This window comes from Schistocerca nitens, chromosome 3, assembly GCF_023898315.1.
Source record: "Schistocerca nitens isolate TAMUIC-IGC-003100 chromosome 3, iqSchNite1.1, whole genome shotgun sequence".
NCBI classification, from domain to species: domain Eukaryota; kingdom Metazoa; phylum Arthropoda; class Insecta; order Orthoptera; family Acrididae; genus Schistocerca; species Schistocerca nitens.
Window position 1 is genome coordinate 874,563,644 of NC_064616.1, and position 18,002 is coordinate 874,581,645.

Consider the following 18,002-nt stretch of genomic DNA (forward strand, 5'->3'; position numbering starts at 1 on the left):
GGACCAAGTCTGCAATACCTGGGGAGCAAAAATAAAGGTCAATAGCTGAAAAGGTCCCAGTAGCTGTAGAAAAATGTGTCATCTGACCAAGGCAATTGATAATTTGATCCCTGACAAGTGGTAGCCGAACCCTACAGAACATTGTGTGCATTGAAATCCCTCATGAGGAGGAATGGGTGGAGTAATGTGCAAGAGAGTTGTCAGTGCATCTGCATCCAATGGATCATGAGATGGAAGATGTAAAGAATACACTGTGATTTTAACTGGTGTGAGAACTTCCACTGCTACTGCCTGCATGGCTGTGTTAAGAGGGAAAGAAGAAGAGTGGCATCTGTAGAGGTGGTAGCCCCTTAATACAGGCGTGTCTGACTTTAAAATGAGTTTCTTGTAAGCAGATGCAGAAGAATCTCTCCTGGTGCAGCAGCTGTAATTTTCCCAAATGTGATCTGTATCCATTCAAGTTCCACTGCAATATGGAAGTCCATGTGGGAGCCATTGATTAGCAATGGTTGTCCTTGTCCGTGCCCATGTCCTTGTTGTTGACCCTTGGCAGTGGTGATTTACTCAAGAGGTCAGGGGGAACATTCGACAGTGCCTGGCTCTCCATATGGATATCAATATCGTCAACAGTAAAGCCACTACCAGAAAGGGAGACTGCTCGCCGACACAATGGTTTAGCTGCCACTTCAACTTCAAACATCTTTTTCTTTACTTAAGGGAGGGGTTGCTTGCATGGATAGAGGGGACAGTTTAGTGGGCTTCTGATGGTGAGCAGCGGTATGTGCTTGAGGTTCCAAGTCCATCGTCGTTGATGGCTTCCGAAAGAGTTGAGGTTTGAGTCTAGCTTCCCCCTTCCCCGACATGTACACTGACAACTGCATGTACTTTCACTTGAAACTGTAGTCTGGGTTTGTGTGGAGACATCACATTTGGCAACTGGCTTCACAAAGGCCAATTTGAAAGTAGTAGTGAACACCGGAGATCGCATAGCTTTTAAAGCTTTTTTAGCTTCGCCATAGGGTATGTGCCTCAACTCCTAAATTTTTCTTTTCTTGTTATAACCATAAACGTCCCGCCCCATACTGCATCATCCCTGGAGCAGGTTATACATTTCAAAGGAATTGTACAAGAGTTGTCCAATTTGTTAACTGAGCCTCCACAATTTCCAATTGTAGCCCACTTGTTACATGCCGCCAAATCTTTGACATTTGCAGCATCGCGCTGGGTTGGTAAAAAGTAGTTGAACCTTAAGACCGATATAGTCTGCAAGAATATGTTCAAGTAATGCTGAAGTGGTGAACATTTATTCCAACGTTTTAGTCTTTTTCCAACACGCCACTGGCTTTCCCCATACAGTTACGCACTTCTGTGACACATGTTATTTATTGGTCTCTTACCTCCTCACGGTCGATCTCCAGGAAACCACACCCTTACAAAAGTTAAGAGTGTTATACAACTCTTCCATAACAGGATAGGCCTTTGATTTCAGAAGATCAGATAGTCAGTTTGACATGGCCCAGAGAGTGCCCACTGGAGACTGTTTAATATCAAAAGCCAGTCATCTTATCAGCACATAGCACACGTTGAGGTTGAGGGCTTTTTCTTTTTTCCCTTCAGAGGTGTGTGCCTAGCTCATGCTCCAGGCAGTGAAGTTAAGCCGCCCCCCCCCCCCCCTTCACTGTAACACACAATATTCCACCATCACGCCTAATAATGGTCCCTGAAGTATGCCTAAAGTTTAGAGTAGAAGGGGTCTCATGGCACTGGCCTGTCCCCAACTCGGGAAACACAGGGTGGCCTATCCACACACTACCATTGCTAGCAGAGCTCCCTGGGAAACACACAGCTCTCCAAGCCCTAACTTGTGGGACACTCTTCAAAGCATCCTTCTGCTGAAACCCGTCCAGCTTCGATGACCCTACTAGTAGATGTGCTACCGCTGTTATGGCCCTTCATGTCACTGAGGCACAAAAATCATCCTGTCAGTGCTGAAGGTGTCTAAAATGAGGTGGTGCCACTGGGAGGCCAAAACAAAATGGCCTAGATACTTAATACTGTCTTATAAATCTGTTTTACAGAGAGCATCTTACTGCAGCTCCTCCTGAAAGTTGTCATATGAATGACAAAATAACGAGTGCACCATAAGATTGCTTATGAAGTACAGATGTATGAGGGTGGGCTGGAAAGTAATGCCTCTGAATTTTTAATGTGAAAACTCTTAAAACTTTTCAGATAAAATGAATGTTATTAACATTTTACAGCTTTATTCTTCAACTCTACCAATTTGCAGCCCTCCACTAATAGAGGGCTCAGAATTTTTGCATGTAACACAGTGGTGTGTAAATTAACTGTGACAGTGTGCGAGAGACAGAATACTGTGATACAGTTTTGAATTCAAAGAGTTTGTCCACACATGGAGCACCCTCTCCTTCAGCATGACAACGCCAGATCACATACAAGCACTGCAACATCTGCAACAATCTGACACCTTAAGTTCACTATCATCGATCATCCTACATACAGTCCCGATTTGGCCCCATCCGATTTTCATTTGTCTCCAAAACTTCAAGAACACCTTCGAGGACGTCACTTTGATAGTGATGAAGACGTGCAAATGGAAACGGGGAGGGGGGGGGGGGGGGGCACCATGGGAGAGAAGTGTTCGTCGCCAGGGCGACTATGTTGAGAAACAAATATGTAGACATGGAGAATAAAGATTTAGAATGTTAATAAATTTGTCTTATTTAAAAAGCTTTATGAAATATCTCACAAAAAATTGAAAGCATTATTTATCAGCAAGCCCTCATAGATGTAACAAAATTGATTAAAACCATAATAGTTGTATTTTCACCACTGATTCCACCACCCCTCCCCCCTCCCACCGCCCCTTCGCCACCACAAGCACCCTGCTTGGCTTTCGTCTCTGGCAGTGCTTTGTGAATCTGGAAACTGTTGTGTAAGGTTTAAAGCACTATTATAGCTTCCTAGACAACTGATCACAGTTTTCATGTCAGAAGGACAGAAGCATTCCTTCTTCAACAGTACTTTGCCTAGAAAACCATATGGAATTTGAAAACCAAATTTCAGGTTGACAACACTGTGTTTTCTTAGTATCATATCATCTTACACATCATGAGATGTTTGAACTGCAGGTCCAACAAGACGAAGTCTCTAATACTAAATTGATGATTCTCAAACTGTGGTCTGCAAATTCGAAAGCGTACATATTGGCTAACTTCACTGGTTTTTAACTAACTATGGGATTAGTGCTTTTCATTTTTTATATGTTTTTATGACATATCAGATTAGTATTTCACAATGCTGCGACTGGTTTCAAGCAGCCAGGTATCATTTCCAGACTAAAGGCACAGGCTGTAAGCAGTTTCTATTGTGATGTCAACAATACTGAAGCCATTTCAGTATGTGCCTTTAGTCTGAAGATGACAACTGGCTTATTTGAACTAATTACAACACAAAAGGCTCATCTGACAGTGTTGCAAAAATTAAAAAAATAAATAAATAAATAAACAAAACTTAAGTCAATTACAACTTCATGGCCAGACAGTACGTCATTTTTCCAATGGATTAGTGTTTCACAAATCTATAACATTCATCAAGCTTGAGTTTGTGATTATCATGAAAAGTTTACAGTGTGGCTACTGCTGGGTTATGAACAACATTTTCTCGCTAGAAAAGTTTGAAACAGCTACAATAAATATCTCTTACAGGAAGATCAAATGCAGATATGACCTCTCAGAATACTGTAGCAAAACGAATTACACAAACACAAATAGTAATATGTCAGAAATCAATCTCTCTTCCATCAGCATGCTGTACCCTTTGTACAGTACTGGAAGATACAGAAACTATACACAGATTTGCCACAAATTAGTACAATGAAGCTGATGTAAGACAGCACAAACAGAGCACAAAAACTCATGTTAGATTAGATCTGCAGCACAAATATTTTAAGTAACTGGAAGTGATTTAGAGCTCCACCGTAAACCCCTGTTTCTTTGAAGAATCATACTCCCATGTATAAAACAACTTCATATGTCTTATTACTTTACAAATGAGTTAACATGTTAGATATTTGACTAAGCGCGTAAGTAAGAGGAAGTTTCGGAAAGGTCTGAAATTGTGCTTAAAGTTTAAAGTCACTAAGTATTATCATCATGAAACACTAGATGAATGTAGTCTGGGTAATCTGTACTCTATTTTAAGCAAAAGCTAGTTTTTCATGCATTTCAATGTTTATGACATCGTGTCTCTTGAACTGGGTGTTGTACAATGATATAAAATTTCAGGTACATTCAATGGTGAATGTCTATACTGCCTGCAAACTGTGTTGTGAATAGAGTTGGTAATAAAGAAGTAATAAACTAAAAAGTCATGCCTGATGCTAAAGTTTTACTGCATGACCAGTGAAAATGGAGAAAGCATTTTTTCCTTTCATCATTTTGCAGTGGGGTATTAAAAAGAAGTAGTTTTGTAAAGGTTTGAAATTCTGACTCATGTTTGTCGGAAGTTGGTAAGTGCTCTCATTCTCACATACTGGGTGAATATGTCTGGGTATTTGCGTGCTGTCAGTTACACTGCATCAAGACAAACACACAGTTTCTAACTGTAATACTTGCTGCATTGTGTTCAGCTTTTAATATGAGACACTATCTTAATGCATAGAGTAGGACAGCATTTTAAATTTGGTCAATAATTATGCAAAATATTGAAAATCATCTTTTTGTTGCCTCGAGAAGCCCTACTAATGATAAGAGACAACAAGTTTTACATCATTAGTGACTGATGAAGGGTTGATGCTTAGACCAGCACCTAAAGTTATATTTGAACTAAAAAATAAAATATGGTCATTAACAAAAATTTCAAAATATATTTAAAGTCACAAACTGTAAATTTAAATTTGGAGTCTTGAGAAAGTGAAATGTGATCCCCCCATGTTTGTTGCTGGCTTGGATCTGAAGACATAGTGAAATCTGAATTTTAAATTTCACCATGCTTGTTATAAACAATTATCAACATTCATAGGGCATATGCAACATACAGTATTCTCCAAAATTAAAAGCTTCACACAATACTTCATTAAAAAAAGGTTTCAAAAATCATCAAGCTGTAACCGGCGCACATGCATACACAAGAACATTCAGCTTACTTGCCTTATTTTCGTTCAGAAACAAACAACAATCCATAGTACAGGCCCTATGTTGGCAACAATAATGCTGCCAGTTGTGAAGAAAAGCAAAAAGGTATGTTGTAAAAACTAAAACATTACTATCACTAATAACTAAAGCAGTAAAGACTTTATAAATGTCTCTTTAGATTACAAGTATATGTGACAAAATAAATTATTCAAAATCACACACCGAGTCTTGCTGGAGGGTTAACAGTACGGGCCCTTGCTGTCCTGATGCGTGAACGCCGGGAAGACAATTCAAAATCATTTTCAAGGTCTTCTTGACTCACAGAACTCGATGCCATTGTCCTGAAACACACATTACTTGAGCAGTGATTCTTGCTGCTGTGGAACATCAGACCACAACAAAACAAAACTCATGCACACAGGGCACTGCATACTCTGTATAAGAATAATATGGCTTCAAAATTTCAATGCATGTCAATAACTGCTACGATACCAAGAAAAATGACCCATCTGGGTACACACCGATCACAAATCCTATCTTTTCCCAATCCATCTCTACCATTATACTTATGGAAGAACAATAGTAATATCCCTCAACAATAAGAATGCTTCTGGATTAATATAATAAGTTTGTTATGCATTGACTATATTCCTTCACTTTGTGAGTGAAAAATACTCTTAAGGGATACCTCCATCACAATCACTGGATCTGCTTTAGCCTCCCACATGTCTACTACAGCCATTTATATACTGTTCTGGCACAATCAACAATTCCATTACATGAAAATTTACAAAGTTACTAACACACATAATTAAAGTAACTACATAAGATGCTATGATTGAGATATGTGCCTTGACAGCTGTCATGAAGTACATGCCACTGGAAGCATGATACGAGATGAAATTGGGAGAAATCACAGGTGTCTCTCTCCTAGTGGTTGTTTTGTTTCCATAAATAAATCAAAATGACAAACATTCACTCAAATAAGTAAAATTTTTGCTCTATTATTTACAGCACCTCACCTTTACAGAATATTCTGTCGGCTTCTAATTTATAAAGTGTTAAGTTGTATCAACAGACTTGTTTATAGTAACTGATTTTGACATTCAGAGTTTATGAATGGTGGGCTCCATGTGGTTCCCAAGTTGTGCAGTGACCGTAAACCATAAAGTTACCAAATAAGCAGCAACCAGTCGCACAATCATGTTTTATTTATTCACTTTTGCAATCGATTTCAACCGATTAACAGCCATAATCGGTGCTACAAATACAAGAATAAAAATAAAAATAATTAATAACAGTGACAAAGCAACGTAAAACCAGTTAAATGTATGTAGACGCATTAAACCATTTAAAATGCCCATACAAATTTACCTTTCAACGAATATGTGCCCTGAGTAGTAATAGTGTCTTAAGCAGAGGTCAAACATAAAGTGATACATTGAGAATTGACTATGACAGCGAGAAACCAAAAGGGGGCGCTGCAAAGCAAACCCACCCTCTATGTGAAAAGATACAGCTAATAAAAATGAGAAGAAATGACACACAAAATGAGGTAAAATATAATGATATAATACTAAAATATTTACATAAAATGGATATATTGACAAAGATTTTATCAACCACATAGTACAGTTATATATGCCAAAAAGTGATTGTACAAATTAGTAAAAAGGAACAAAACATAGATGAAAAGCACACCACAGAAAAAATTTTTTTTAAACATTTTTGATTTTTTTTTAAAATTCTTTATCATATTATCGAAAAGCAAAAGTTAATCATAATGCCAAAACGTAAAACGGTGTTGGCATCCATCTAGCGTACAGTTAATGATATTCAGGAAGATCAGATTTTTTTTTTTGGCAGACGGCGCCACATTACTGAACACACTTGTAATGTAAACTAAGTTGAGATAAGAAAATTACGGACACGAACGAAACAAACATATTAAAGAAACAAGACACAATGCAAAAATAAAGTGCTATCATTCAGCCCATCCTAATCAGCATAAAATGGCGTTTTTCATATTTGCATTTAATCACGTTTTCTGTACCCCACTTTCTGAAGAGGATCGTAAAACTGAGTTAGATATTTTTTCCATAGCAAAATCTAATGATTATCCGCTACCATTTGTTCAAAAAATTTATGAAAAATTTGCCAAAAAATATGAAGACATGGGAGCAAATGAAGTAATTGTAGGGGAAAATGAAACGATGAAATATTTCTTTACCATACTAAGGGGCAGTTAGTATTAATGTTGAATCTGTTTTTTAGGAAACTCAAGGTTAAGACTGCTTTTTCAACTAAGAATAATTTGGGACAAATTTTAGAGCAATGCATAGATAAAGTAAAAGTTTTACACCTTTCGGGGGTTTACAGAATACTTCGTCCAAGCTGTAAAGCATGTTACGTAGGTCAGACTGGACGGAAAATTGAAACTAGATTTGCTGAACATGTCGCCGTTGACAGAAAGGACGCCGCTGATAGGTCAAATTTTGCAGCCCACATTATTAATAGTGGACGTGAATTTCCTCGAATTGAGATGCATGTGAGGTTATTACATAGAGTGAAAAGGAAATTATCTTTATTTGTTAGAGGATATGGAGATCTTCAATCATCATAGATCAGCTAGCGTGTGTTCTCAATGAGCAGGTGATAGTGAGGGGGAGTTCATTTTTGGGAGCTCTTCACTGAGCATTTTTTGATGGGAGTGGAAATTATAGGACAAAGAAAGACCACCTACCACCATAACTGCATAATTTTTAGAACATAAAACATTTTGTTTACATAGAACAATTGACTATTATTTATACTGTTCACACCCTGTCTAAATGGTGAGGTTTTGTAAAGCTCTCCAAGTACACATCGTAACATACCAAAAAGAATAATAGTGTCTAAGGAAAAGGGGAAAAAAAAGATGTCATGCAAGAATATTCAACTCATCCTTTTTTTAAGTTTATAAAAGAATTCTTCATAAATGTCTCATTTTTGCAATATATCCTAGTGGCATAAATATGCTGTAACTCAAAATTTAGGTAGAAATTAAGAATACCAAGCAACAAATATGACAGAGCTAGCCTCTTGCCTATATTTGGGTGACACTTTGCCTGCATTTCTAACAACTTGTTCCCGTGTGATCTTTTAATCCACTTTATTATTTTCCCTATTTTTAGCAGGTCTTTTCAATTGGGTGTCTGACTGACTTGGAAATATGCATAGAGTGCATCCCAGAGGTGAGATTGGGGAAGGGGGTGATGTAACAAGGTGGCAACAGAAGGGCATCTGGCTACCTCTTAAACTAACTATGCTAACCCTGATCCAAAGCAGAATGAAGACAAAAGAAAAAAAATATATATTAGTTATAGCAAAGAAAAATAACAGTTCTGTCAAAAAGACAGTGTTCAGAAGGTTGCATCAGTGTACATAGTAATAAAAACAAAAAGTTCACGTTTATTTAATTATTATTATTATTATTATTATTATTATTATTATTATTATTATTATTATTATTTCACATGTCCATAAGCTGCCAGGATAGCACAGGTCTGTGAGCTGTTAAACAGTATTCATACAATGAAAGTATAAGTTAAAGGTTGCTGAAAGTAGAATACTGTAATAATAATAATAATAATAATAATAATAATAGTACTAGTACTAGTAGTAGTAAAATGTCGTAGTTATTATTATTCCCTGGATTCATATTAATTTTATATTTAGACTACAATTAACTTGTACCACAGCATTATGGTGAGTGTAGGTAAAAATAGGTTTGTTTCTTAGCATATGGAATTAAAATGAACTGTATTTTCAAATAATTTCTTTTGAAAATGTAACGGACATGATGAGTATCAAACTGGTTTTAAAATGATCCTGTCATTATCTGCATCCTCAAGTACACCCATGCTGTTAAAAGGCATCATGCACAAAGAAAGTATGCAAAAAGTAAGTTTCTTTATGTTGCCTTGTGAGCATTTTAAGATCAAGTGTAAGGGAAGACGCAGGTCATACAGTATCTTAACTTCTAACTGGTAAGTATAATAATGTTTACATCTGATGTAACTCTTCAGGCTTTCCCGGCGATCTAATGACATCTTGGGTTGTCGGGTGATGTCAATGTTTACATCTGTTAGTACAGTAAATAGACATTCTCAACTTTTTAGATACAAGGTGCAACATAACTGAAATAGGAGGTTAGACAGGTAAAACTCAAGAATATTTTACACACAGTCTCCTTTTTTCCAGCTTTATTTCTTTGCCCTTCATTCTTTACCACATACAGAAAGGCACTCCTTGCTCTGGAAACTCAGGACACCAGTACAAATTTATTTCTTAACAAGTGTATGAACTTTAAAGCAATGCGTAAGTTACAAAAGTATGTACTGAGAGAGAGAGAGAGAGAGAGAGAATGAAAGCAAAAAAAAATTAGCTATCCTTATCTTCATGCATGAATAGGTAGCTAATAATACTGTCAAACATGCAGTCTGAATGAAAGAAATGTATCACAGAGATCATGTTAAATTCCTTCAGATTTATTAAAATGGTGAAGGGAGCTATAAATTCACAAATGCAGCAGAAGGCAGTGACACTAAACATTTAAAGATTCTACCCTCAACAATTATTCATTATATTTGTTTATCTGAGAGAGAATGATTGTTGTGAATATATTAGATGAGCCAACTATACACATCAATAACTTATTTTCCCTCTTGAAGGCACACACTGACAGCAACACATGCATTTCAAATCAGAATCTGATACCACTTGCAATAATGCAACAATACAGTACTTGTTTTTAAGTACCACATTCTCTATTCAAAGGAGTGACGGTGAGGCATCGGTTATGACTCTCAGGCACTCATGTTTTATGGAGACATGGAAACAACATTATGATGTGTCATGTTTCCAAGTTCTAATCTGGTAACAGCATATCAAATGCCAATTTGTAGGCAGATAATGACATCCATGTGCCTTATACAGCAGAGCAATCTCTGCTGTGTGTTGATACAAGAAAAGTGGTGCAACTTAACATACGATAACACTATTGGATGTACCAGTACAAATTTTACAGATCTATCAATAGCCAAATGTTTGTATTCATCTTCCTTCAGCCAGCAATTACTTTGTTCCAGAAACTGATTAGCCCCTGGATAGCCATTAAATGAATCTGCAAATACAGATTAAATTATTTCTATTTTTCTGGTCAAGTAATATTTGAGCACTATTATACAAGTTGGTTTACAAATGAGAAAGACTGCACCTTTTTTTCATATAATTTTTAAGCATTTCATGTACTTTTTCCTCAATGCTGCTACCCCCCTTCAAACTTCACAATAGTTTATATTGATGATGATGATGATGATGATTATGATGTCCCATACTCCGAGGAGCGTAGACTACTTTTCTTATTTTGCTATATGGTATTCTGATATGCTCATTTTCTTTCAGAAAGGTCACAGTTTGTAGTAACTTAAAGATCATCATCTAATAAAATCAAAAGTTGTATATAAGAGTTCCTAAGGAAGTATTGTAGGCACCCTGCGATTCTCAATCTGTATAAGCAATTTAGGAGACAATCTAAGCAGATCTCAAAAAGTTTGTGCATGATGCTATCATTTACTCTCTAGTAGTCATCAGAAGGTCCAAATTACAAAATCCTTTTGACAATATAATGGCATCATGCAAAAAGTGGCAGCTGACCCCAAACAAGAAAAAGTGAGAGGTCCTCCACATTAATAATAAATAAAGTCTGTTTACATAACAACTCGTATAAGCTTTAAAGCTGTCAGTTCAATTAAATATGAAGGGATTACAATCACAAACAATATTAACTGGAACCATCATGTACAAAATGTGAACCCACAACCATTTTTTATTAGCAGAGTACACAGAAAGAGCAACAAGTCTACTAAACACACTGCTTACACTACTTTTGTCTATCTTCTTCTGCAATACTGCAGTGCAGTATGGGATCCTTAATACCAGGCAGGAATGATAAAGAACATAAGAAAAAGCGGAGTTGCGGGGGGGGGGGGGGGGGGTTGAGTGTGACACACATGATAATCAAGCTGGGTTGGCAATCATTAAAACAAAGGCACCTTTTGTTTCGCTGAGATCTTTTCACAAAATTAAATCACTAAGTGTCTCCTCCAAATTCAAAAACACTTTGCTGTTTATCTACATAGCAAGAAATGGCCATCATGATAAAATATGAAAAATCAAAGCTTGAGAAATCGTCAAAAAGGCTCCAGGAATCTTCTGCCAAACACACAAGTGTTAATTGCAGATTAATCGCCAGATGTAGTCTATAGCTCAACCCCAGTACACAGCTAATGTATGTTTGACAGCCTATTAATGCACTGTATATTCTTTTCAAACTATATTTATAACCTACATGTAGACATCGGCTGATGCTCTTATCAGCATTTTCATTTTTCTCCTATATTTTCTTTATTACACTGCAGTTCAGGTGTGAAGATGCCTGCGACGGCTTAGCAGACCAAATCTGGCATGAAACATGCAGCCACACAGTTTATACATAATAAAGGGCAGGTGGTGTGACTGGGCCTGATGAAACTTTCATCTCTGTTATTTCTCATTTTCCAACTAACAACATTCCTGCTCAAAATGTAGAGCAGCAGCTGAAGCAGTTGGGCACCAGCGATTAAGATATTCTGCTGTAGCACACCAATTACTTGTGTCAATGTTTAGACTTAAGATTCTTCTAGAAATGGATATTGCAGCACTTCAGAGGAACAGCATGGGGCCTTCTACTTATGTTCACTTCACCACACAATATGTGTCAAGGAAGTCTATGGTTTCTAATCCATCAGAAATGACCAATTAATCTAAGTTTGTCACCAATTATAGTAGCGTCTATTCTATTCATCCTCCCCTTCTCAAGAACAGTTTGATATAAAGTCATCCCATTTGATGTTCATAATGTATCTAAGCTTTTATTGGTTGAAGCATTCTAGTTTCTTAAGGTGACAGTGCTATAATGTCCAATAGGTCAGGTAGAACTAACTGCTCGTTACACCATCAGTTTGATGAAGTGTCATATCTTTGTTCAGTAAGACCCTATTGTGAGACAACAAAAAGCAACATGTGTAACAGCATATATTCTGTTCTCCGTGTCCTTTGGTTGCTGATATACTTCACAGATAGAGGAACTGATCTATTTGTTCCAAAGGTGAGCTGGATACAGACATTTAAAACCAGAAAGGCAGTTCTAGGAGCTGTCTGTGTGAGTAGCTTTGTTTTCAGGATTTTGATGGTTTGGCCAAAACATTCATATGCACTACTGAAAGTTTAGAGACAGTTGCAACTCAACAGGTGTATGAGCCAGAGAAACATTGTCACCTGCATATTGTAGATCAGTTACTTTGGTGAGACTCGTGAACATTTTAGAATGTTGTGGACTCATTAAGTAGCCCTCTATCAATCTGTATTCAGGTTCTGGTTACAGACAATGTCTCTGAGCATGACTGAGTTACAGGGCAATGTCGTAATGAGAATGCATCATTGTTTGAGCCCATAAGTAATAGAGAATCTATCAGATGTTTCATTCTGGCATAGCACTTGCCAAGACACATCACAGACAGTTTTAGTCAGTTCAACATAATGTTCAGCTGAAACATTTTAAGAGCTCCCACATAGCTTCTTTGGGCACCATATCAAACATTTGTCTAGGTCACAGAGCACTAACAGTAAAGGCTTATGTTGTTCACCACATTTCTCTTGTTGTCGTCACATACAGATGATCATATCAATAGTGCCTCTGCAGGGGCGAAGTCCAGACTGATATTTGGGACATACAGTCTCAGAAAGAGCCTGGAGGTGATTGTGTAGAATTTTAGTAAAAATTTTACCAGCCATGAGAGCAAGGATATGTATTTGGTCATTACTACATATGCTTCTTTCGCCTTCTTTAAAGATAGTGACAACTCAGGAATTCTCCACCTCTACTGGTACCTTGTGGGTTTCTATATTAACAGAAACAAAGAAGAGAGTGTTTCAGAGGTAAGCTATCACTTTGAATTGTCTCCAGAGGGATTTCAGGTATGTGTGCCTTTCTCAACTTCATAAGATCTAGAACCTTACTAAATTACGAAGTTTTAGTGAGACTGTCACCTATGGTTGTGCTGGTTGCTGGAAACATGTTTTTGGAAGTTGTTAGGAGCAATAGAACTATAATTTAAAAGTGGCCTGTAGTGCTCTTTCCAGCAGCTCAAGATGCCACGACTGTCAGCAAGGATGGTCATACAACTGACTGTTTCCAGTGCCCCTGATGAACATCTCTTATTCAACGTACAAACTCAAGTGCCTGGCATTGACAGACTTTGGAGTTCTTTGGACTTTGTCACCACTTTTTCTTCACTGTCCTTATTTCAGTTTCATATTTCCACTTGAGCTCTGGAAAACATGTTTTGTTTTCCATAGAGGATTGATCTTGAGCAAGAAATAGGTAAGCATTCCACTTGATACATATAAGGTTCTTCATTATTTCATTATTTTCATAAAAAATTATCTCTCTTCTTCACATTCAAACCAAATATATCCTCTACAGTATTTTTGATGGTGTATTTTAAACTGGTTTCGATGAGACAATCTAAAAGTGTGTCTTTCAAGATGGCAAAAAGTTTTATCCTGAAGGCTGTAAATGGTGAATTTCCTCCTGAAAGTATTTGAAAAGTAGGATTGTGGCTTACGATGTATGAGAATCCTCACATGGCTCACTAACAGTTTGTGAACAGTCCTGCAACCAACAATGTTTCGAGCTGTTTTCCTGATCAGAACATCTTTCTTGTCATCCTGGCACATGATGACAGTAACATGCCAGTGTTTGGAACATGGATGCATCCATTTGGTCTTTTAATGATTAGGTACATGGAATTGCATACTGGTCATATAAAGCTCATGCCCACCACAGAGACCATCATGAAGTTGCAACCCACCTGTGTTGCAGTTTCCAACACACTGATTACCCAAAAGCAAATGTCTCTAGCACTGAAGTCGTCAAGTGGCAAGAGTTTATCTTTAGTAGGTATACTGACAAGAACATTGTTCAGTTGATGGTTGAACTGGTTATTCGTATCTTCAGCACTGTCTAAAGAGGAAGCAGAGGCAGAGATAACTGTGACAAAGCTATCTGCAATGAGAGGAATTCTAAGAATTATTATTCCTTCATTGACAATCTGCATCCTTTCCAGAAGATGGTGTACCCTGAACTAGTGTCACTAATGTGTTCTTTGCTTGACAGTGATTCCACTTAATGTGCAATGCATATATATGATCTTGCTAGCTCATGGGGGTGATGAGTTTTTGTTCTTTCCAGTCCATCTAGAAGAGTCCTGACATACCATGTTCCAATAGCCAATCATATTGTTCTCTCTTTGTTTCCATCCGCAGATTACGAGTGAACGTCAGGGTGCAGATTCCCAGACAGTTGCAAATGTGACACTATGTTCACCCTACCTTCCCTAGGGCATCCTCATTCAGAGTGGGCACTAGTTATCCTAAATAGGCTTGCCTAGTCATAGATGCAGGACCAGATACACAAATAGTCACTAGAGTTCTCAGGAAGACTACTATCAAATACCAGTCACCAATGTGGAAGTTCAGACCGACACCTTCAAGCCTCACTAAAGCCTGCTCCCACTGTCAATATCCCATTGCCACTGGACTTTAAGGAAAATGGTAGGAGAAATTTCCATTCGTGTAATGCTTTTTGGGCAGTTCGCAACTTGCAAGGGAGTAATCCACTCATTGTGATTCTGGAGCCTGTCATGGCACACGGGTATGAGTTGCAGATTTTAGACATCACAACTGCAATGAACTGCTGCAAGCCCTAAGACAAAAGCCAGTTTCTCTGGCGTGGCCTCTTTTGGCTAAGGGATAATTGAGAATCTTAGATGAGAAATGTTTCTCTTCTGCTCTCCATCATTGGGTCCTAGGGCATTGGGAAAAAGCTGTATGGAAAAGGATGTGAGAAGAGAGGTGTCGTGGGACACACTGTCAGGTTAATTAGCTAAATGGAGAAATAGTGAACACATAATCCATATAAAAGAATTTAGTGGTTCAATTGGACGTCAGAAACCTGATGCCTTTCTTTTCACAACATTCCACAATTTGAATATGGCAGGTTAGTCAAAGTGGTAGTTGAGAGAAGAATGTCCATCCTCCCATCCCAGACTTTCTCTGCTGCTTTATATAATTTGTTGATGCCTTCCATTCATCGAAAAAAGATGTAAGTATCATTAATGCCACCAACAGCTTGAATAAAAATATTTAAATATAGGCGTTCATTTCTGTTTGAACATAATACTGTGAAAGACCCAAAAATGAGATGGCCCAGATCTCAACAAAGGTTACCCAGCATGTGCTTTCATATAAACTTCGTATGTAACAAGACAATTTAATCATGAGTGTTTCAAACTATAAGCATGCTAGCAACAAAAATAAAGGTTACGAACAATGGTTTGAAGTATGGTGTGACCAGTCATTCTGCTAAGCTGTTCAAAACAACAACAATGTGGGACACAGTCAAACATATTAAATAACACATTTCTCAAATTTTTCTCATAATATATTATGTATGAAGAGTAGTCAGGTGAATAGTTGAATTGGTACAGCAGATACATACACTATGTTGACAAATCCAGCTGAAATCAGAGACACATACTGATGATATCAATATCATTTAGAATCCGCACAAACATAAATGGTCGAAGGTATCTTCTCACAAGTTATGTCATATGACAATTACAATGTAACATAAAAAAACTATTATTAACCCCCTCATCAATCCTCTGATTACAGTGCTAAAGCTAACTCAAATAAATGAAGAAATTTTGAAGTGCAAATATAAGCAAGCAAGTGGTCCTCAAATATCTGTATAAAGTGAAGAACAATTCTGACGATTCATGCAATGGTACTAAGTCATACACGTCAGAAAACATGTGCTGTTCCTCATTTCACTTCTTTGCATTTTCGCTATTAGTGTAGAATAGGAAAATTATATCACAAGTAAGTACAGATACACTTAAGCTTTCCACTTTTCTCATTCATATATTTTTCCAAAATAGATGTTTGCAGTACCCAAGCCGGAAAATACTGTCACCAAACAGATAATACCAATTTTTATCAATCAGACATTCCCCATTCTTCCAACGTGTCAAGGATTACCCAACAATGTTTTATTCGCACACCACATATTGTTTCCGAGTTATGTAGATGTCGACAAGCACATACCAAGGGCCAATTTAATTTCCATGGTACCCAAACACGCAGAAAATTTGTATGGCACTCCGTGGCTCACACAGCTGCATGTTTGTTTACGTGCCTGTAATCGCATCTTGGCAATCGCATGTTTAAAAGTGTTGTGCGATGTTTGTGGATGACACTGCCCTTTTAAAAACTTTTTTTTAAAAATTACGAAGTTATTACATATAACTGTATCGACAACCTTAGTTTTACAAACTAGACCACTTTGAAAATTTATTTATAACCTATTTTTAGAAAGCACGTAGCGAAAAATTTAAACATTTGGCTACCCTATTTAAAAACACCCAAACAAACAAACCAAAATCTAAGGAAACTGCCACATGACACAAACAAAGTAATTCACCAACAAATCAATATGAAATAGAAAAATAATGCTTTCTATACAAAAACATACTGTTTTAGTGCCCCTTTCCTTTCTGAAGGCGAATATCCGATGACAACGTCAATAAGTTTTAATTTTCAATCTAATACGCTTGGTGCGTCACAGCGCGTCATCCACGAGACACTACAACTGGAATGTGTCAATAAAACATCTGCACCCGACACAATCGTTCTTTTTACAGATGACAGTAACAACAATGGAACAATGCAGCACGGAACTTATTGCGATCTAATTTTGTTTACCCATAATGTGGTGATTAAACACAAACTGACTTCGAATATTATTCAACGCAACACAGTGACACGTACAAAAAGACTAAAAATATACGAGCACTAGTCACAAACCTTTAGTAATGACACTTTTCAGTACTAAGATGTCTCTCAGAAAATCGGGATGCTGCAATCTAAGAAATGCAAATGGAGTAATGAAAAGAATTAGAAAAGAGCACTTTAAATTCTACGACACATCCACATTACCTCCTTATTCCACAACAGCTCGCACCCCTAGCGTATCACGCACACTGTCACTAGCTATACTTTCGTAAAATTCCACTACTCCGTCACTGATAACATTATGGTCAAACTATTAACGATATTATTGACATGCAGCGATTATAATGTTCGTGCGTACATGCGTGTTTACAAAGATACTCACACGAACAGTGCCGGAATGGAAGGCCTTTGCTTACAGAGATATAAAACTATAAAGTGGGGATCAGGGTTTTACATAATGATTTCGAAGCATAGAGATATGTTTCGAACTATAAACTTCTTTCTCAGTTCAACACAATGCATTTCTCAGTGTAGCAAAATATTGTGAAATTTTGTCTCCTCAATGAGAGACAGGAGTGGTATGTTTTCTTCTTCTGCGGAAATATTAAACAATCTATGGCACAAATTTTCCCTTGTGATTCACCTTTTTAGTTTAGTTTACTGTTTCGTATGAATGCAATCTATTAGTTATTACTGGATATTCTTGAAAAGACAGTATTTTAGCAAATAATAAGCCAATGAGAAACAAACAACTCAAATACTTCCACAGTCAAATTTCAGAATACTAATCCAAATAGCCCCCATTGTTTACACTAATGATCAGTTACGAAATGGTCAAGAAGCTTGTAAATCACGACATTACGTGGCTCAGTCGTCACAGTGCTTTCAGATGATAGTTGAACTCAATTT

The 18,002-nt window shown here is 37.2% G+C and overlaps 1 protein-coding gene across 3 annotated transcripts in view; it reads right to left on the minus strand.

Moving 5' to 3' along the window:
* The window catches only part of LOC126248914 (PRKC apoptosis WT1 regulator protein-like), a 55,272-nt gene extending 37,822 nt beyond the window's left edge, over positions 1-17,450 (minus strand). The window contains exons 1-3 of one of the 3 annotated variants that reach the window (XM_049950402.1): positions 17,298-17,450; positions 17,166-17,224; positions 5,379-5,497 (exon numbers count right to left, since the gene is read on the minus strand). In XM_049950402.1, coding sequence (XP_049806359.1) covers positions 5,379-5,493 — 115 coding nt within the window. In that variant the 5' untranslated portion in view covers positions 5,494-5,497; positions 17,166-17,224; positions 17,298-17,450. The remainder of the gene's footprint in view (positions 1-5,378; positions 5,498-17,165; positions 17,225-17,297) is intronic. The other 2 variants (XM_049950401.1, XM_049950403.1) reach the window with 2 other exon arrangements.
* Between the last annotated feature and the right edge of the window lie 552 nt (positions 17,451-18,002).